A 22,371-nucleotide genomic window follows, 5' to 3' on the forward strand; every position below is an offset into this window, starting at 1 on the left:
ATACTGGGGAGCACAGTCTTGGCTTTAGTTTGGGCATGTGTTGGGATCAGCAACAATGAAAAGGATTTCAACAAATAAGATTACTAAATTCAGCATTTGGAAGCGGTCAACTCAAGTCTTGAAATTCTCGAGACTGATAAGAAAAACCAGTGTGCCATCTCTTTAACAACATTAATAATATTATGCAGAGCGGGAACTTGCTTCATTCACCCTCTTAGATCAGTCAGAAACCTAAACATGGTAAATAAATGTGCATGTTTAGTCTTTTAAAAATCAAAATTTAAATATAAATGGAGTATGCATGATGTTGCCATGATACTGTGGGTTCCCCGCCTTTCCTTGAGGTTCTTTACTTTTCCTTCCGCTTTCTAGAGATGTTTATGTTAGACTTCACATATGAATGTGTATGCCATATGTGTGAAGGTGTGGGTGGGCTCCTTGCTGACACTCCTGCATTGGGAGCCTGTAGAACCCGACATCGTTGATAGTCATGACAAGATGAGCCGGCAAATGAGGACACACTCGCACAAAGCAAGGGAATGGTGAAAAAAGTGCTCTAGTGCTTTTATTAAAAACCAGCCAAAACCAAACAGTGTCCAAAATGCAGTGCAAAGTTCAGTAAAGAAATCTATATACAGTAATCCCTCCTCCATCGCGGGGGTTGCGTTCCAGAGCCACCTGCGAAATAAGAAAATCCGCGAAGTAGAAACCATATGTTTATATGGTTATTTTTATATTGTCATGCTTGGGTCACAGATTTGCGCAGAAACACAGGAGGTTGTAGAGAGACAGGAACGTTATTCAAACACTGCAAACAAACATTTGTCTCTTTTTCAAAAGTTTAAACTGTGCTCCATGACAAGACAGAGATGACAGTTCAGTCTCACAATTAAAAGAATGCAAACATATCTTCCTCTTCAAAGGAGCAAACAAATCAATAGGGCTGTTTGGCTTTTAAGTATGCGAAGCACCGCGGCACAAAGCTGTTGAAGGCGGCAGCTCACACCACCTCTGTCAGGAGCAGAGAGAGAGAGAGAGATAGAGAGAGACAGATAAAAAAATCAATACGTGCCCTTTGAGCTTTTAAGTATGCGAAGCACTGTGCAGCATACTTAAAAGCTGCACACAGAAGGTAGCAACGTGAAGATAATCTTTCAGCATTTTTAGACGAGCGTCCGTATCGTCTAGGTGTGCGAACAGCCCCCCTGCTCACACCCCCTACGTCAGGATCACAGATAGTCAGCGCAAGAGAGAGAGAAAGAAAAGTAAGTTGGGTAGCTTCTCAGCCATCTGCCAATAGCGTCCCTTGTATGAAATCAACTGGACAAACCAACTGAGGAAGCATGTACCAGAAATTAAAAGACCCATTGTCCTCAGAAACTCGCGAAGCAGCGAAAAATCTGCGATATATATTTAAATATGCTTACATATAAAATCCGCGATGGAGTGAAGCCGCGAAAGGCGAAGCGCGATATAGCGAGGGATTACTGTATATAAAATTCTTTTCGCGTTTGAAATGGAAATTACGTATGACCACAGAGGAACAGGAAAAACATTCTTAATAAACCTGATTCTTGCCGAGAGAGCGAATGGTGACATAGCTCTGGCTGTAGCGTCATCGGGAATCGCTTTTACATTATTAGATGGAGGCTGTGCAGCACATTCGGCATTGCAATTACCATTAAACTTCACTCATGACGAAAATCTAATTTGCAACATACGCAAGGGATCTGGAAAGGCAAAAGTCTTACAACATTCAAAGATAAAAGTTTGGGATGAGTGCACCATGGCACATAAAAGAGCTTATGAAGCCTTGAACCGAACAATGCAAGATCTCAGAGATCCTACCAAAATAATGGGAGGTACTGTCGTTTCACTCGCACGAGATTTTCGTCAAACATTACCAGTTATTCCACGAGGGACACCAGCAGATGAACTCAACGCGTGTTTAAAATCCATGCTTCTCCCACGGTCAGTTATATGTCGCGTGTTCTCGGGTAGGTACACCAAAAAATGTATACATTTATGCACATAATGGGTAAACAAAAAATGTAGTACAGTAATCCCTCCTCCATCGTGGGGGTTGCGTTCCAGAGCCACCCGCGAAATAAGAAAATCCGCGAAGTAGAAACCATATGTTTATATGGTTATTTTTATATTGTCATGCTTGGGTCACAGATTTGCGCAGAAACACAGGAGGTTGTAGAGAGACAGGAACGTTATTCAAACACTGCAAACAAACATTTTTCTCTTTTTCAAAAGTTTAAACTGTGCTTCATGACAAGACAGAGATGACAGTTCAGTCTCACAATTAAAAGAATGCAAACATATCTTCCTCTTCAAAGGAGCAAACAAATCAATAGGGCTGTTTGGCTTTTAAGTATGCGAAGCACCGCGGCACAAAGCTGTTGAAGGCGGCAGCTCACACCCCCTCCGTCAGGAGCAGAGAGAGAGAGAGAGAGAGAGAGACAGATAAAAAAATCAATACGTTCCCTTCGTGCTTTTAAGTATGCGAAGCACCTTTCAGCATGTCGTTTCAGGAAGCAGCTGCACAAAAGATAGCAACGTGAAGATAATCTTTCAGCATTTTTAGACGAGCGTCCGTATCGTCTATGTGTGCGAACAGCCCCCCTGCTCACACCCCCCTACGTCAGCGCAAGAGAGAGAGAAAGAAAGTAAGTTGGGTAGCTTCTCAGCCATCTGCCAATAGCGTCCCTTGTATGAAATCAACTGGGCAAACCAACTGAGGAAGCATGTACCAGAAATTAAAAGACCCATTGTCCGCAGAAACCCGCGAAGCAGCGAAAAATCCGCGATATATTTTTAAATATGCTTACATATAAAATCCGCGATGGAGTGAAGCCACGAAAGGCGAAGCGCGATATAGCGAGGGATTACTGTATACCCAAAAGCAGTGCAATAGTACTCAGTGTATCTTTACTTCTTAAATGTTAATGTTTTACTGTTTAATAATTTATACTCCACCCTAGCGGCCCCTGCTTCTCTTTCGTCAGCATCTTTTCGCGTTAAAACTGATTAAGTTAGTTTTTGTGTTGCAATTACTTAGTATGTTTTCTTTAACATTTCACTTAATCTGGCACTTAAGTCTTCAATCTGCCTCAAGAATGATTAGCGAAGTTGGTAGGAAATGAGAACGGCGTCCGTATGCATGCGCACATGGCCGCCCTGCTGCGCGCTGCAGAGAGTTGATTCTACAATAAAATAAAAATAAAAAGAGTGATAAAATCATCACCCCAAAAGTGGATAGTAGACGTCACATAGTATATGTGTACCAAATTTCAAGTCAATAGGTGAAACGGTTTGCAAGCTATAAGTGATTTAAAATCCTGAACAGACAAACGAACAGCCACTGTAGCGTATTATAGAAGAAGATTTTACTGTTTAATAATTTTAATTTATCTGCAATGTGCTTCTTATATACTGTATTACTTCATATTCTCATATGATAAATTTGTTAATAATGTTGTTTATATTGATTTCTATGTTATTGTAAATGCTCTTTATTTGTTGAAAAATAAAATTGGCAATTAGAAAACTTATTTTATAAATACTACATTTTATTTTTTTCCCTTGCACTCAGTGAGCGAAGCCACTGGGTAATCAGCTAGTAGTCCAATAAAAAGGTATAAAGTGGAGGTTAAAATAAGCCATAAATAAATCCAGGAAAAATTAGGTTAAAAACCATCTGGCAAGAAACTGTCCTTTTCTAAGAGCCTGGTGCATCTGACATCTGATGTCTCCTCTGCTTATCCCGTATGGGCCTCGCAGCAGAGGAGTTGGCCTGCCAGCAGTCATAGCCAACCTTCCACATGTCTGGGTCCCTGCCATTCCATGGCTAAAGTAAGGCTCCCTCTCTGGACATAAGCTTGGGTCCCAAAGACCATGGTGCTCACACTGGGGCTCCCAATCTGAACCTCATTGACCCCTGCTGCCTACCCAGACTTACACAGCAAGTCATCCCTTTCAGCACACATCACTCTGGCTTCCTAAGTTGCTCAGCCAGAGTAATCACTCCTTCAGCCCCTGGATGTCAGCCACTCACTCCTCTTATTGGGCTCTCCTTCCCAGCTGACTATCTTTCTTGTTCTTGAGCTCACTCGCTCACAGTGGCTCCTTCCGCCTCCATCCTTCTTCTCTCCCTTCCTTTAACCTCCGTTCATTTCTTTCATTCCCTGGATCATTTTCTCTTTTCTTTATCCTGATCTTGCGTTCCCCATTTATATGCCAGGGAGCGGTTGCAAGTGCGATCGCCTGATTGCAGTCCCTGGCTGATAATGAGACAATCAGACCGCCCGCACATACCAAAAAGGCAACACATGGATGGCTGACCACTTCACACTAAACAAAAGATGAGCCGTCTTCTCAACAGATCGCTCGCACCTGTTTCACTCCCCAGCATGAGCACGTCCAATTATTTATTTAAAACAGCCACTTTTTTTCTGAGCCACAGACCCTCTATAGCACAATGTGATGCACAACCGCATTTTCCCCTTGGTGAATTGAGCACAATCACCAGGGCTGGGAGGGAGGAGTGGGGTTTCCCTTGGTGAATCAAACATGATCGTCGGAGAAGAGGGGGATCAAGCATACAATTGTTGGAGTGGCAACCCACTTGCACCCCAATACCATTAAAAACAATAGCAACTCGCATCCCGCTGGCAGCAGTGGTTGAAAAGCACTGCACTAGCATCCTCTCTAGGGTTAGTTCCCACCTTCTGCCCTGAGCTGTCATGTTAGACAACTAAAACCCTGCACTGCATAAGCCAGTTAGAAAATGAAGGGATAGTTAAATGAGCACCTTATTTGTAAAATAATAGGCTGGTTTTAACTAGGATGCATGTAACTTTGTATTGTCATCCAGATGTTTGGCCCCTTGCAACAAAAATGTCTAATGTTCTCATGAAAAGGTACTAATATGTCACAAAATATTAATGAATGTAACATGACAAATTAAAAGTTTGCATAGCTGAAATATAAATCTAGGTAGTGCTGTACAGTTCAACATTCTGGAATGTAGAAAATACCATGATCAAGGAAAACAGCACTTTAGAATGTCACGTAGTTAGAAATGTAGCAGAAGTAGGCTTGTGGTGGGTCAATGGCTTTCATGCACAGCAGAGTCCAAAATTGCATCTGTTGGTGTGTGTTAGTGGAAGGCCTCTGAGTAAAAATCAATATCAATATTACCCAATGGAAAAAGAAAAGCAACTGAAATAAGTTCCTCTAGTAGCTATCAATATTAGTTAAAATCCAGGAATTTAATAAAATTTAATAAATAACAAAAAACCTGGAAATGAACTGATCTGATAATTATCTTAAAGATTTTAACCCTTAAACTGCCACATACTTGGGGGTTAATGCATCCCTGGACGCCAAATACTTTTTTGCTGCACTTTTTAAGTAAACGTCACAATTCACAAAGAAAAAGTGAAATATTAATGGAACACATTTTTTTTCATGCAAAGAGCATCACAGTTACTGCAACACAGATCATTTTACACACTGCCAATGAACTGTAAAAACTATTAAAAAAAAAAAAAACTACTGGAACAATATGTACGAGGTGCAGCTGACGCCATTGATGAAATTCAGTAAGTCACCGAGCCAATTGTGCTTGAACTGGCTGCACACGAGCACACAGAGGTAAACGCTGATGCTTTCAGGCTCGTCTAGAGCTGCGGCTCAATCCCAGAGACAATGAGGCTGCAGTGCTGCAGGGGCTGGCAGTGCTCATGAGCTGGCTACTCAACGAATGTACGGCACTGACTGATCAGCTGCGGCGTGCTGGTAAATTGCACTGGGAACCGACAATAGCCGGTTCTGGCGGTTTAAGGGTTAATTCAGTCTTAGACATAAAACCGGCTCTTTGTGCACAGATATAAGGTGACCCGTGCTCAGTCTATTGAACGTTCTACAGCAAAATGACTTTTCCAGCACGTGTTAACTGTAATCCTGTCTTGTCCTTGCAATTTGGGGCGCATTTGTGGCACAATCAGCCTCTTCATGCACCACAGAAGCAGTATAACAGAGCATATCAACAACAGTATCATTTCTAAACTCATGCTATGTATAAGTCACTTAGAGGAGCTGCACTTTTTTTGTGTAATTTGTTATTACAAACAGCATTGCACTGCAGGTTGATAATGTCGGTTCTTTATAATAATAATCTGCAGATGATATTAGTTCAGTAATTTCAGTCTTATACATGCTTACATAACTGGTTTCCTCTTCCATTCATTGCCAAAGAAGTGACTTTTTATGTACTTTTATAGTAACTTAAAAAAATCAGCAGGAAGAAGAGTGCTGATGTACAGTATGAGTCACTTGTGCACATGTGTTGAATTAGCAGTCTGAACAGCTATTGGACAAATAAAGATGAAAACATACAGAATGTGCAAGTTGATATAACCACTGCTGTAATGGGCTAGAAATCTATGTTTTAAAGAAAAGGACATTTTTGTGTGTTGTTGTTAGGAAAAAACACATGTAAATAATAAATGTTAAAACAATAAATGAAGTGGGAATAGGCACTCTTTGCTTGAGACTGGGATGATAAGTTAAAAGGCAAATTTCCTGAATAATTCTGTTACAGGTTGTTGTTGATAGCTGTCTACAGGACATAGATATTTACCTGTCTTGTAAAAGAGTCATCAGACTACTTTGATTGGTATCTCTTCAACATACAATATTGTGATACAGGACTGCCTGCTTCCTTTGAAAATGAACATGTTCTGGGGACATTGGTTTCTAATCAGCATACAGTGGCATCTATACTTCTTTATAGCTGACAACAATGCCATTGTTTAACCAAAGACAATGTGTTTACACTACTGTTACCAAAGAAATTGGTATGTGCCATTGCTTAACTGATCATGATGTTAATGTAGGCTGAGACTGAAGTGTTTATATACTGTACCTCTGGGTAAAGCAGGAAGAAAAGAAAGTAACATCAGAGACTCCAAACCGCTACCTGCTACTTTTATACGTTTCCGTGGGCTTGAGGCCTGTAACACTGTCAAGGTAAAATTGAAACAGTAAAATAATTTGTCGTTGAAGTCTCACAGAACATGTCTCCATTTTAAGTTAGACAAGTTTGCTGATTCACTAATACTTTTCAGTGGGAGATTTTAAAATGTCACATCTTTGTGGAGTGTGATTTATTTGAGATATCCATCCATTCATCCATTATCCAACCTGCTATATCCTAACACAGGGTCACGGGGGTCTGCTGGAGCAAATCCCAGTCAACATATGGCGCAAGGCAGGAACAAATCCCAGGCAGGGTGCCAGACCACCGCAGGACACACACACACCCACACCAAGCACACACTATGGACAATTTAGGATCGCCAATGCACCTAACCTGCATGTTTTTGGTCTGTGGGAGGAAACTGAAACACCCGGAGGAAACCCACACAGACACGGGGAGAACTTCATCAGAGACCTCTGCACAGTGAGCATGTTACAGTTTGGGGCGCCGTTGCAGAATTTACCATTATAAACCTTTACTTTTTCGAGGAGGGGGAATAATGGTCACCGTCACTTCAGAACAGTCAGTCAGTCATTTTCCAACCCTCTATATCCTAACACAGGGTCACGGGGGTCTGCTGGAGCCAATCCCAGTCAACATGGGGCGCAAGGCAGGAACAAATCCCAGGCAGGGTGCCAGACGACTGCAGGACACACACACACCAAGCACACACACTAGGGACAATTTAGGATCGCCAATGCATCTAACCTGCATGTCATTGGACTGTGGGAGATATGTCAATGAAAATTGAACTGTCTTGACAAATTTATTTGAAGAATAAGTGTGCAAAATTTCATTCTTATTGAGTTGTTTCATGAGGACAGACAGACAGACATGGCTATCACAATACGTGCTTCTTGAATTATATGTTAACACACCTAAAAACTGCTCTAAATATTGAATGTTACTATGCAAAAAGTCAGATGAAATATTAACTATGCTGTATTCCTGGGGTACATAAAGTAAACCCTCTGGCCATTAGCTTGAAGTTTTCAGTTGTTAATAGATGTTTATGGTAGTTGTTTTAAGGAATACAGTAATCCCTCGCTATATCACGCTTCGACTTTCGTGGCTTCACTCTATAGCGGATTTTATATGTAAGAATATTTAAATATATATCGCGGATTTTTTGCTGGTTCGCGGATTTCTGCGGACAATGGGTCTTTTAATTTCTGGTACATGCTTCCTCAGTTGGTTTGACCAGTTGATTTCATACAAGGGACGCTATTGGCAGATGGCTGAGAAGCTACCCAACCAGAGCGCGTATTATGTATTAAAATAAAACTCCTCAAATATATTGTGAGCACGGGGGCTGTTCGCACCCCTAGAGGATATGGCTGCTCCTCAAAAAATGCTGAAAGATTACCTTCACATTGTTCCCTTCCTTGCTGGGCTTACATGTGGCTGTTTTGTCAAGCGATATGCTTCCTGCACGGTGCTTCACATACTTGAAAGATCAAACAGCACGTATTGATTTTTGATTGTTTGCTTTCCTCTCTCTCTCTCTCTCTCTCTCTCTCTTGCTCTGACATTCTCTGCTCCTGACGGAGGGGGTGTGAGCAGGGGGGCTGTTCGCAACCCCTAGACAATAAGGACGCTCGTCTAAAAATGCTGAAAGATTATCTTCAATTTGCTCTCTTCTGTGCAGCTGCTTTGTCAAGCGACATGCTTCCCGCACGGTGCTTCGCATACTTAAAAGCTCGAAGGGCACGTATTGATTTTTGATTATTTGTTTTTCTCTGTCTCTCTCACTCTCTCTGACATTCTCTGCTCCTGACGGAGGGGGTGTGAGCAGAGGGGCTGTTCGCACACTGGCTAGAGGGTACGGACGCTCCTCTAAAAAATGCTGAAAGACTGCTTTGTCCGGCGGTGCTTTGCATACTTAAAAGCCAAACAGCCCTATTGATTTTTGATTGTTTGCTTTTTTTTCTCTATCTCTCTGACATTTTCTGCTCCTGACGCGCACTTCTTTGAAGAGGAAGATATGTTTGCATTCTTTTAATTGTGAGATGGAACTGTCATCTCCGTCTTGTCATGGAGCACAGTTTAAACTTTTGAAAAAGAGACAAATGTTTGTTTGCAGTGTTTGAATAAAGCTCCTGCCTCTCTACAACCTCTTGTGTTTCTGTGCAAATCTGTGACCCAAGCATGACAATATAAAAATAACCATATAAACATATGGTTTCTACTTCACGGATTTTCGCCTTTCGCGGGGGGTTCTGGAATGCAACCCCCGCGATCAAGGAGGGATTACTGTAATTAAATTATTTAAGAAATGTAAGCAAGCAGTGACTAATGAATTAATAAAGACAGGAAAAAACACAGCCCGTCAATATAATTTATAAAATGTCTTATTAATTTACATCCCGTCCATAGATGTATCCATTACAATGGAGATCCCTCTGAATTTTACTATTTTAACTTCTTTTTTGAGGTTATCTGACTTTAAGTATGAAAGATTTGTGAAATACTTCATTAAAGCAATGTTATGTCCTATTTCACGACCTGTATGCACAGTTTTCTTTACTTCACTATATAATTAATTTTTGTACAAACTATTACAATGTGTTTTTTTTTTCCAGGGAAAAATTGTGGTATTCCACCAGAACTTTATAATGGAGAATATGAAATAACAGAGGGAACGGAGTTTGGTGCAACTGCAACAGCTAAATGCCATGAAGGGTACGTATTGAGTTTAACAAGCAAAGGTAGGCCTCAGACCTTAGTGTGCTACCAGTTCTGTGCAGTAATGCTCTGTTAGTCCATGGTGTGCTACTGCTGACCTAAGATCTATCATTAAAGGCACCTATTGTTGTATTTAATGGCTATTGTGGTTTCAGAGTGTGAACGATTTACTTATTCCATTTTCAGGTATATTATTGAAGGTAGAGATTACCACTTAACTTGTGGTGCTGATGGACACTGGTTTGGTGACAGTCTAGTTTGTGATCGTAAGTACTGTAGTATTTTTCTTGTGGCAGCAAATGTATAATGGTTATAATTGATTTAGATGAACATCTATAAAAAAAAGTTTGTTATTGTCTATTTGAATATAACTTGAATATATCTTTTGCATGCAATTAAGTTTTTTCAACAAGAAAATGAGTTTTAGTGAAGGTAATGGGGTTTGTCTGCGATCACGGTCACAATCATAGATATTTTATTAAAGTGGTGAGAAGTATGATTGTCGTGAAAAATGAAGGGTCACACTAAAAGGGGACGTGTTGTATAGTTCTTGCCATTGTGGAACCAATGGACCACTATTTATAAATGTTTCTATCCCTGGACTCAGGTATATAATTTGAGTGTGTGTGTGATTAGTCCTGTTTTGTTTTTCTTTTATTTAGTTTTCAAGGCATCCAGAAATAAAAGAGATAACAGTCATTTTCACAGCCTTGAGCCTATTAATGAAGACATTCACACTTAAAGCCCCCTCTCTTTGTGGTCTTATTAGTCAGCAGTAGCAGTAGAGGCTGGTCAGTGGGGCTGTGGGCACTGTGTGTGCTCAATTGAACAGCATCTCTAATCAAAGTTTTTGTTTGTAATAGAAAAGTGAGAGCATTTTACCTGGTTTGTGTCAAGTAAAATTAACAAATTCCTTCATATACTAATGTTGATGAAGCAATTCCAAATATTGTTTTGCAGTCCACTCACACAAGCCGAGTTTGCTGATTTAAGTTACAAATTCTTGTTTTTCAGTTGTCATGCTACAAATTTTGTATTGTACATTATAAGATCTACTAGCCATGTGCACCCAACTACGTTGCGCATGTTAAAGTTGTCTGTGAAGGTCTCCCTGTTTAAACGCGGCTGCCAGTCGTGAACTGGGCCCTTCATCACACAGCATTATGATTATTTAAAACGGAAACAAAATTACAAAAGAAAACCCTTGGACATTGATTTGATAGGAACAGCCTACTCGGAATCACTGTCCGAATAGTAATTATGTGGTGGTGTAGGAGCATTTCTGCTTCTCTCCGTTCACAGTCTGTCTCGTTTTCACGATGCTGTCGTTTCCTCTCACGATCTCTTCTCAACCTTTCTCAAATCTCGCAGGTTGCTTTGTGGCAATCCAAAGAGTAAGGCAATATACACGGAGCAATGGTTATAAAAGGGGGACACATAGGTATCCAGGCTCTTTAAAGCATAAATAGGGATCACTTCACTGACATGTGAGCAAGCCACGGTACAACTGTGAGACGCGCAGCACTCGCCAGCTACAACGTAACAATAATGATGTGCTGTTACGTTGTGATTCATTTTACCCACTGTCTTTCTTTCATTCCTATGTTACGTAGGCACGTACCTTTTATCTTCGGCAATCTCATTCTCTAACCAGGCCTCAGGAGCTAACCAGCATAACACTGTCCACCACCCCTTTCGTTATTCCGGCACATTGTTCACATCCGTGAGTAACAACAACATACTAAACTGGAAGGTGGTCTACGCATGCGTGGAATTCGCGGACAAACAAAGATCAAGATCCAGATGAAGATTATATATAAAGATTAGTTAATTTAAAGCACAACAATTTGTTTAGTTTGAATGTCTGTGTTTTGAGGTGTGACTGGAGTACTACAGTCTTCAGTAGTATAAGCCTAGAGGAGATTCTTAATGCAATGCCTATGTTTTAGCTGTCTCTCTACTGCCATCTAGTGCTTCTTCTTCTAATTCATTCGCGGACAAACAAAGATTAAGATCCAAATGAAGATTATATATAGAGATTTGCCTGTCCATCAATTTTGTAACTTGCAATTTAGTTCATGGATCATAGTGGGCCAGTGACTGTTCTAGGAGAATTGGATGTAAAGGATGAAGCAAACCTGGACAACACATTTGTGCTTTAAAAGATTAAATGGAAAATGATCAAAAATGCTATAATTGCACCAGTTTAGATATACTGTACATGAAGCAGACATTTCCACTGAGGCTACATCTATGTCACCACTTCATAATTTGCGAAAGAGGTTTCATGCACCTTCAAGGAGGAACTTACTGTATGTTTTCCAAAAAACATAATATTGCTAAGTTTGGACATTCCCACCTAATGTGATCAGTGAAGGCTACATCACTGTGCATCTGCAAAAGAAACTCAAAGTAATGGTTACTCCCTCACTGAAAAAATAGAAAAAAACTTTAAGGACAATGTTTTGGTTGTATAGTCTTCTTCAGGTGTAGCTACCCAGCTGAAGTGTTGTATTCCAAGTCTTTTGGACTGTTTCTAGATGTTCTCTAATGTGAGAGCTGCTACTGTGCTAGCCACGTCTGCCTATCATCTGTCTGTCCTCATGAAACACCTCAGCCGCCCACATGGACGATTTTGTTGAAATTTGGCACACATATTCTTGAAAGAATTTTTTTTAAGAAAGTTCAGCTTTAATTGAGATATCTGAAACAAATTACACTCTACAAAGTTTTGACAATTCATAATCTCCCTTTGAAAAACATTGCCGAATCTGTGAACTTGTCTATCTTAAAACAAAGAAACATTTAGTGAGACTTCAACTACAAATTAGTTTATTGTTTCAAATTTATCTTGAGAGCCGTTACACCAGCTTGTATATTTTGTATTTTTTTCCTCTTTTACTCTTCTGCCAGCCACTCAGGTTCCCAATAATATTGGCAAACACACAAACAGCCTATTCAGCAGCATTCTTCTCCTGCTGCTTTAGGTAAGTTAACCATAAAATGCAAAAAAAGTCCCTGGAAAGCAATGGATGAGGAAAGCAATTATGAAAGTATATATAAGACTGAAATGACTGAACTAATATTATCTGCAGATAATTATTATAAAGCAACTGAAGGATTTTTGAACTAATTAATTGCACGGGAAAGGTGCAGCTCCATTAATTAATCTAAACATAGGATTGGCTTGAAAAGGAGCTGCAGTTGATATGTGGGCAGAAGATCGGGAGTGCAGCAAGGACTGTGCTGTGATATACAGTTTCTACTGTGCACAAAGAGGCTGATGGTGTTGCAAATTCCAAGGATGGATTAAAGTGAAAATGTGCTAAAAGCGTTAATTAGTGGATAATACACATCAGAATGGCCGTGACTTATGTTTTATCTGTAAACAATGAGCCACTTTTGCTTACATGTATTCCCATTGTGCAGTATATCAGTTCTTTTACAAGTTCTTACTTATTTATACAATTTTAGAAAATTACTGTGTTATAACTATCATTAAAAGTTAAAATGGAAAACTTTTTTAGTTGCCTTTCTCCTTTCATAGGGTAATTATTAACAGTGATTTTATGTTATTATTGGTCATTTTGTTTTAATAGTTTTTAGTTCTTTGGGCAATTATTGGGTAGTATTCTAATGGTTATACTTTCAAAAATATTAAGTTTCAGGAAATTAAACAACACTGCCACAAACTCTCAACCACTAACAAACAACAGATAATGCCATTTATACATAAGTTGAAATGGAGTCTGCTGTACAGTATTTTAAAGCCATTGAGCAAATGCAAACCTGTTTAGACTACGTTTTTAACTAAATGACATTGTAAAGTACTGTTAAAAAGTAGATATTTAAATGTAGTCTACTAGCAAATGTAATTGCATTCTTTTATCACTGTTATTATTGAATATAACTCATTGCTATAAAAATATTTAATAAACAGAAATGTGGTAACTGACTCTTGGATAAAGTAAGTAAAAAAATGTAAAATTCTCCAACTTTCATATCAGTTAAGTGAGTCTCCAAATGCACTTGAAAGTTTCATCGTAGACATACCTCAATGAACATTTCTTTAATTAAATATTCCTCATTTGGATATTTAGTTTACTTTAAGTAATTAGTTTTATTTTTTTTTTTCTTTCTCTGCTGTTTTAGATGGCATGGGACGGGGGGGGTCTGATTAAAGGTGTCACAATCTAGCCTGTGTGAGAGATGGCCGTCAGTTCAATCTGGCCGGGATGCCCCTAAAATGAAAGGATGGGGGAAGACAGCTACTTCTCGACACTGCCTCCCCCAAAACGCTAGGTGGCAGCTTCCCTGGAGTGTATCGGTGCCCTGGATTCCCGCAGGGCATTCTGGGACTTGGAGTTCGGTTTCTCAAGCCCGTTGGGAGCCATGGGTGCCACTAGGGGGAGCTGTCAAAGGACCTGGGGACTCACGCTTTCCCTATAGCCCAGAGGTACTAGGTAGTCACAAGGACGGAAGCCCGAAGTACTTCTGGGCTGATTAAAGAACTTGAATTCTCCAGCTGACCCGGAAGTGCTGGCTAGGCACGTGGGAGAAAGAACAGAAGCACTTCTGGGTCAAGGAGTATTTAAAGGACTGCTGGCAACCCAGCAAGTGAGCCAGAGTCAGGTGGATGTCGATAAAGCTTGCTGGGAGGTGCGAAGGAGAGAATTGAGATTATTGTGGTGACTAGTGCATTACTTGCCTGTGTTATTGTGGCTGTGGTGCTTTGAGAGCACTATTATTGAGAAGAAAATAATGAATATCTTCTTAGTGCTTTTAGTTTGTGTCCTGAGAGTCTGTCTGTTGGGGTTAAAGGGGCAACAGCAACCCCTAGCGTCTTACACCTGCTTTTGACTTGCAGCAGATTAGCTGCCAGTGGATATGATTTTCCATTTTACATAGTTGTTCTTTCAAGAAAAACTTAATAAAATAAAAACAAACATTTTGCATTTACCAGGCTATGGACATTCATGTTATGCCTAGGAGTTCCAAAGCATGAAAATCCCAACATCACTTCTTTTTATGCCTACTATAAGGGGATATCCCATCAAAACCTTCAGCTTAACACAAAAAGGGCCTCGAACAATAAAAATAAAAGATGTATTCTTTACAAGAAAAAAAATAGTAACAAATCAGCTCCATGGAGCACAAAGTCAATAGGATTTGCCCAAACCAATAAGGCAATCCACTACAAACAACAATCCAGTACAAAATCCTAAGAATAACTGAAATACAGAGTGAAATGTTAAAAATTCCAGCAAATCACTAAGCACATTAAATTCACAAAAAGCATGGGAACTTGCCACTCCTAAGCATATTCAAAATGAACCACCAAGAACTGTGGAAGACCCTTCTGGATTTGTTGGCAGAGGGCAGTTCCTGGCAATGATTGGCTGGTGGCCCTACCTCTTGGGAGTCTACCCACAAAACACATGGAACATAACACAGGCTCCGATACAGATACTTAAAACATAAAAAATACTGCAAATCATAAAACAAAAGAAATACCATATAAAGTGTTGGTTGTATAAGTCGAATGCGGAAAACTCAGCATATCACAATACCTTGTACCAATAGGGTAACGGCCACCTAAAAGAGTAACCACGGAGCACATGGCCTTTTTTTTCTATGTGGGTGCGACAGTGTGCTCTATCAGTGTGTGCTCCTAACCTCTCTCTCTCTCTCTCTCTCTCTCTCTCTCTCTCTCTCTGTCTCACTCTCTCTCTTTCTATTGTGCCTGAATACCCAAACTATTCCGAAGCAACATTTACACTGATTTGTGTTTTTTATATCTCACACCCTCCTATACCTTTATCGTAAGAGCATCCCTTATCTACGATAGAGCGTTCGATCAGAAAAAAATATGAAGCTGGTTTTATATTAAACATCATTGAATTAGTGAAAGAAATTGGTAACTGTGCTGGTAAGAAGATGAAAAAAACAAATCTAAGTGTTGCATTTTTGAATGGGCGAATGATTTAACTTATATGTGAGCATATACGGTAGCAATATTTACAAATAGATCAAAAATCTACAACAAAGGCATAAAACAAGCATTTGAACCCCAACCCAGAGAGGAACCCTGGCTGATATCAAAGAATTCACTTCTAGTTGTTAAAACCCTTTAGGCTCAGCCTCATTTTTAATTGTTGGTTGCTACTTTGATCATACTTTAGTTAATCATACTTCACTTACTTTTCAAGTTTTAACCTTTAGAATAAAACTCAATATCCTTCGTTATAAGCAATTTATCAACCAATAATGCCTTACTTTACATACTGTTCCCTACTATTGGATGCAGCTCTCATCCTCAGCCTTAAAAAACCTTGTAGATCTGAGCATATGGCAAACTTCTGACTACTCCAAGTGTTCTTAATATCTACTTTATTTCCTCAGTCACTCTAGTTATAAAGACAAAGTACATTAATTTAAAAGCAATGGCATTTATTAAAAAACAATAATACCAATAGAGAAAAGCATACAAGAAAATGTGGATAGCTAAGTCTGAATATACATAGTCTTTAAAAAAAGCTTACAAAAATTTAAAGATGTCTAAGATGAATGTCCCAGGGCGGCATTGATTTAGCCATCAATATTTATAGAATGCTTTAGCTGACGATCAGATGAAAACAGTCGTACATTGCTGGTGCCCTCTCCTGACATCGCTCTGTCTTCTCCTCTTGACGTTGCTCTCACCCTCTTCTGATGTTGCTTTGTTCTCGTTGTTTAGTCCATCATATTTATTTTAAAATACCACAGGAGTTTCACAACACATGATTGTTACATACACCTGATAGGCTGGCTGTCAATATGATGGAAGAATTTGCTCAAACTCGTTAGTCTGTTTGAGTACATCCATTTCCCAAATTATAAAGTTTTTGATGTTTTAAGAACCTTCCTGTCCCAATCTGTAAACTGGTTTGTAGTCCCATGGCATCTCCTTCTGTTTGCACATTGTAAAGTAATTAGATACAACTGGAAGCATCAGCATGTCTTCCTTTCCCAGGATGTAAAACAATTTTAGTCCTAGGTGCTCATCTATTCACAGATGATAAAATTATCAATACAGGCATCTCCTGGAGTTTGTGCTCTAGGGTGTCCAACTCCAGTCCTAGTGGGCTGCAGTGGCTGCAGGTTTTCATTCTAACCCTTTTTCTAATCGGTGACCAGTTTTCAGTGCTAATTAACTCCTTTTCCCTTCATTTTAATAGCCCTGTTTTTAACGATTCAGTCCTCTGAATTGATTTGTTTCTTCATTAAATGGCAGCCAAACAGAATGACCAGCTAACTTGGAACATCAAACTCCAACCAATTTCACTCCCACCAGTTTCTTAATGAGAAACTAATTCTTGCTGTTAATTAAAGCTGTTATTGAATCCATGACTTGTTGCTGCTCTAATTCTGCCACAGCAGACTGTTGATTTTCTGTTTTTTGTGTCACAGTGGCCATAAATATACATAAATTCTCTCGTCAAGTTTTCTCTTATAAATCCTGAAATTTGTGTGGGAAGTTTTAAGCAACTTATTGTGCGTATACATGCTTTATAAATGAAGGCCCAGGACCGGAGTTTAAGAACCTTGCTGTAGTCTCTTTGTGAGAACTTTTAGCCAGAATCTGAACACTGAGTGAGGAAATTTCATGACCCCCCCAATTTATTTTTTCCTATTGCCCACCCTATTAACGACTGTACTCAAATGAAGCATTTACAGGTGATTCTACAGATTATTGAGTTGTCTAAACATTTTAAATTACCCTAGGTTCTTGTCTATAAGCCAGACTCATGTATAAGCCGGAGACCAAAAATCATACGAATTTTTAAAATAAAATCATATCATAGATAAGCCGGACTCATGGATAAGCCGAACGTACTATAACCTATAACTAATACAAGGGAGGGAGGTCAGTGGTCTCAGTCGCACCCATTTAATTTCTTTAAGGGGGGAGAGAGTGTGAGATATTGGCGTCTCTCTCACTCCCCGCATGGCGCGGCCGGAGCGCGTTCTTTCTGCTCTGGGCGTCGCTGAGTCAACACGCGCGCGTAGCGGTCATTTAAATTGTGATTTTATATGTAAGCATATTTAAATATATATCGTGGATGGGTCTTTTAATTTCTGGTACATGCTTCCTCAGTTGGTTTGCCCAGTTGATTTCATACAAGGGACGCTATTGGCAGATGGCTGAGAAGCTAGATTGCTTACTTTTCTCTCACTCTTGCGCTGACTATCTGTGATCCTGACGTATGGGGATTGAGCAGGGGGGCTGTTTGCACACCTAGACGATACGGACGCTCATCTAAAAATGCTGAAAGATTATCTTCACGTTGCTATCTTTTGTAAAGCTGATTCCTGAAAAGACATGCTGCACAGTGCTTCGCATACTTAAAAGCTCGAAGGGCACGTATTGATTTTTGACTGAAAAACAAACTCTCTCTGTCTCTCTCTCTCTCTTCCTGCTCCTGACGGAGGGGGTGTGAGCTGCCGCCTTCAACAGCTTTGTGCCGCGGTGCTTCGCATACTTAAAAGCCAAACAGACATATTGATTTGTTTGCTTCACTCCTTTGAAGAGGAAGATATGTTTGCATTCTTTTAATTGTGAGACAGAACTGTCATCTCTGTCTTGTCATGGAGCACAGTTTAAACTTTTGAAAAAGAGACAAATGTTTGTTTGCAGTGTTTGAATAACGTTCCTGTCTCTCTACAACCTCCTGTGTTTCTGCGCAAATCTGTGACCCAAGCATGACAATATAAAAATAACCATATAAACATATGGTTTCTACTTCGCGGATTTTCTTATTTCGCGGGTGGCTCTGGAACGCAACCCCCGCGATGGAGGAGGGATTACTGTATAAGCCGGATTTATGTATAAGCCGATATTCTATTTTTTCATTTTCACAACTTTTTTCCTTAGATAAGCCGCGGCTTATAGACAAGAACTTAGGGTAAATAGTCAGAACATTTACTCTGCTTTACTAAAATGAAGCTGTCCTAAACATAATCGAGTCTGTTAATGATTGGCCTACAATAGTACTGCCAGTTTTTGCCAAGTGTAATTAAACAGGTAGAAGTAAAACACAAATGATAACAGCAATGTTTTAATAATGCACCAAAATACAGGGGACTTCAGATTACAATTAGATATAGAAACACCAGGGGCACCCATTCTAACCCTCAGCTGGCTACTTTTATGATGCAGCTGACCACTTAAAAACTAGTGGTGAACTCACTGTCTATGGTAAGGACCCCAGGTAATCACAATTTAACTTGTTTTGAAAACGTTTCAGGGAACTAAATTATTTGTTTGAAAAGTGGTGTTTTTATGATGTAAAACAATATAGAAACATTATAGTGTCAAGTGTGGTTCTAAAGTGAAAGAAGCCTAACTGTAATGTCTTCTCTGTTTCCAACAGGTGTGGTATGTCACATCCTACCTGAGATTAAAAACGGGTCTCATGACTCCATGGGTAGAGTCCAATATGGATCTGTTGTAACTTATAATTGTAATCCTGGTTTTGATATGATTGGAAATCACCAGATTACTTGTGAAAGTAATGGAGAATACAGTAGTCAACCACCCAAGTGCATCAGTGAGTATGAATATGGTTCACTTGCATTATTGTCTGTTATTAGTGTCAAACCAGCCCACTAATTGATGTTCATTATAAGTGTTTGAAAAGGAAGATTTTTTCTTGTGTACTGAAAAAGCAGATTGCCCATCACTCCTATTTCTCTAATTGTTTACACTGTTCAATTTTCAACCTTTTCCTTATTTTATTGCTCTGTGCATCCAGAGGTTAGGTGCCCTAATATTAACATCGCAAATGGATGGAAGATATCAGGATTTAATCTCCCATATGCATACAAGAGCTCCATCACATTTGCTTGTGACAATGGATTTCAATTAAATGGACCAAGCTTCATTGTCTGTGATGAAAGTGGTACATGGAAACCTGATCCACCAACTTGTGTAAAGACAATCGGTAGGTAATAAAGCACGAGTGAAAGCGAAAGCTGCTTTGCTGTCTTCATTAATTGTCTAGCAAGGCAGAACATTCTCAGAGTTTTCAGATTTTTATATTAAATCCTGACCCATCCTTTGATTTCATATTTTCACTGTACAGTTTATTGCCTACTACAGTAAAAAAAAAAGTGTGATATCCAATAATTTACCCTAAATAATACATTTTCAGTGTTTACTTGATGCAAAATCACTCTGAAGTTTAATTTGTATTATTGAATGTGCAAATACTATTAGTAATTGAACAACGCACACATACTTCATTTTCTGTTGGACTAAAGACTACAACAACTCATCATTATGCAGCGCGTCTTAAGAAAGAGGATGCTCAGTTATTAACAGTACACAGTCTCTATTGAGCAATTCATTCAAGGTGATGATTCCCTCTCAGCTGCTCACTCCGCTTGAGACAGCAGCAGCAAAACTCAAACTTGGGACCTTGGGACTATAGAACAACCCTTTTAGCGGACGGAGATGATCCCTTTAAGCTGCAATGACAATGGGGCTTCAAACCACAAGGGAGTCTCTAGCATAGATACAGGTGCTCTCTTTCTCTCCCTTCCTTTCCCTCTCCCACTCCCTCTCACTCTCTCATTGAGGAAGCAAAGGTAGCCATTTATAGAACTGGAAAGAGAAGGACACATCAGACAGGGAAAGTGATTTGGTCAGTTGCCCTCATTGGGCGGCTTCTCTGAGCTGTGGATGGAAAGGAGACAAAGGTGGTTAACAGTCACAAACTCTGGTGTCACGGGGTGGTAGTGTTTAACTTTGAGATCCTAGATGGTGACCCTCTGATGTGCATGCATGACAATATGTACAGTATGTATGTATGTACAGTATTTATTACCAAACTATTTTTATATAAACTTTTATTATTGGAAATGTACTGTATATAAGAAAAATATTTAAACTGACAGTTACGAGTTATTAACAGCTTAACAAGAATAAATACAGTAATCCCTCCTCCATCGCGGGGGTTGCGTTCCAGAGCCACCCGCGAAATAAGAAAATCCGCGAAGTAGAAACCATATGTTTATATGGTTATTTTTATATTGTCATGCTTGGGTCACAGATTTGCGCAGAAACACAGGAGGTTGTAGAGAGACAGGAACGTTATTCAAACACTGCAAACAAACATTTGTCTCTTTTTCAAAAGTTTAAACTGTGCTCCATGACAAGACAGAGATGACAGTTCTGTCTCACAATTAAAAGAATGCAAACATATCTTCCTCTTCAAAGGAGTGTGCGTCAGGAGCAGAGACTGTCATAAAGACAGAGAAAGCAAACAAATCAATAGGGCTGTTTAGCTTTTAAGTATGCGAAGCACCCGCGGCACAAAGCTGTTGAAGGCGGCAGCTCACACCCCCTCCGTCAGGAGCAGGGAGAGAGAGAGAGAGACAGAGAAAAACAAACATGCAAAAATCAATACGTGCCCTTCGAGCTTCTAAGTATGCGAAGCACGGTGCAGCATGTCGCTTCACTAAGCAGCTGCACAGAAGGTAGCAACGTGAAGATAATCTTTCAGCATTTTTAGACGAGCGTCCGTATCGTCTATGTGTGCGAACAGCCCCCCTGCTCACACCCCCTATGTCAGGATCAGAGAAAGCACAAGAGAGAGAAAGAGAAAAGTAAGTTGGGTAGCTTCTCAGCCATCTGCCAATAGCGTCCCTTTTATGAAATCAACTGGGCAAACCAACTGAGGAAGCATGTACCAGAAATTAAAAGACCCATTGTCCTCAGAAATCCGCGAACCAGCAAAAAATCCGCGATATATATTTAAATATGCTTACATATAAAATCCGCGATAGAGTGAAGCCGCGAAAGGCGAAGCGCGATATAGCGAGGGATCACTGTAATAGAACTTCCAACTTGTCATTTCTGAAGAGCATGATGATCAGTCTGGCCAGGTAACTTCACTGGGATTGGCATCCCAGCAGCCCCCATCCTCAGCAGTAGGACAGTCTGACTATGATGCTCATTCAGTGCAGTAACAGATAGGACTCAGCAACTGTTTTGTCTTGGTAAAGCTCTATATTACTCTACTTTCCCGTTTTGTATTATTAATGCCTCATTTCCCATAGACTTACCACTGTTTATAAGAGACTGTACTCTATAACTTCTCCCCACCTCCCCTTCTACATCTATAACCTCAGTCAATTACATAGAGTAAAAGACAAGCAGGAGTTAAGTTACAACTTTAAATAATGTATTATTGGTAATATTCATAAAATAATAACAATAAGCAAAATTCACGTGAATATTGGCAACCATACAACCTGAGAAATGCTGATGTGTAGTTTCAGGCGGCACACAGACTTGTTAGTTACTTAAAATGTCTCTAGTTAAGTCATCATTTTTGGTCAGCTTTCTCTATCTCAATATGGCTGCCGAGTTGTGCTTCTCAGTGTGGTCTTTCTTCAGTCCACGGTATGTAAGATGCTCCTTCATCATGATGGTATGAGAGAGATAGGGAGGAGTAAAGCAACCTAATTTATGCATTCTTTGTCCAAATCCTTACACCAATAGGGTGTTGTGCTACAGAATGACCTCTGATTCAAACCAATCCCAAACAGCCATACTTTAGACCAATGGGGGCACACAATACCTTTCACAC

At 39.8% G+C, this 22,371-nt stretch overlaps 1 protein-coding gene across 1 annotated transcript in view; it reads left to right on the forward strand.

Moving 5' to 3' along the window:
* LOC114647906 (C4b-binding protein alpha chain-like) overlaps positions 1 to 22,371 on the forward strand; it is a 522,597-nt gene that overhangs the window by 12,835 nt on the left and 487,391 nt on the right. Inside the window, exons 3-6 of the mRNA XM_051924818.1 lie at positions 9,634 to 9,733; positions 9,923 to 10,002; positions 19,150 to 19,326; positions 19,531 to 19,719. Coding sequence (XP_051780778.1) covers positions 9,634 to 9,733; positions 9,923 to 10,002; positions 19,150 to 19,326; positions 19,531 to 19,719 — 546 coding nt within the window. The remainder of the gene's footprint in view (positions 1 to 9,633; positions 9,734 to 9,922; positions 10,003 to 19,149; positions 19,327 to 19,530; positions 19,720 to 22,371) is intronic.

The sequence above is a fragment of the Erpetoichthys calabaricus genome, chromosome 3 (genome assembly GCF_900747795.2).
Source record: "Erpetoichthys calabaricus chromosome 3, fErpCal1.3, whole genome shotgun sequence".
Classification (NCBI taxonomy): domain Eukaryota; kingdom Metazoa; phylum Chordata; class Cladistia; order Polypteriformes; family Polypteridae; genus Erpetoichthys; species Erpetoichthys calabaricus.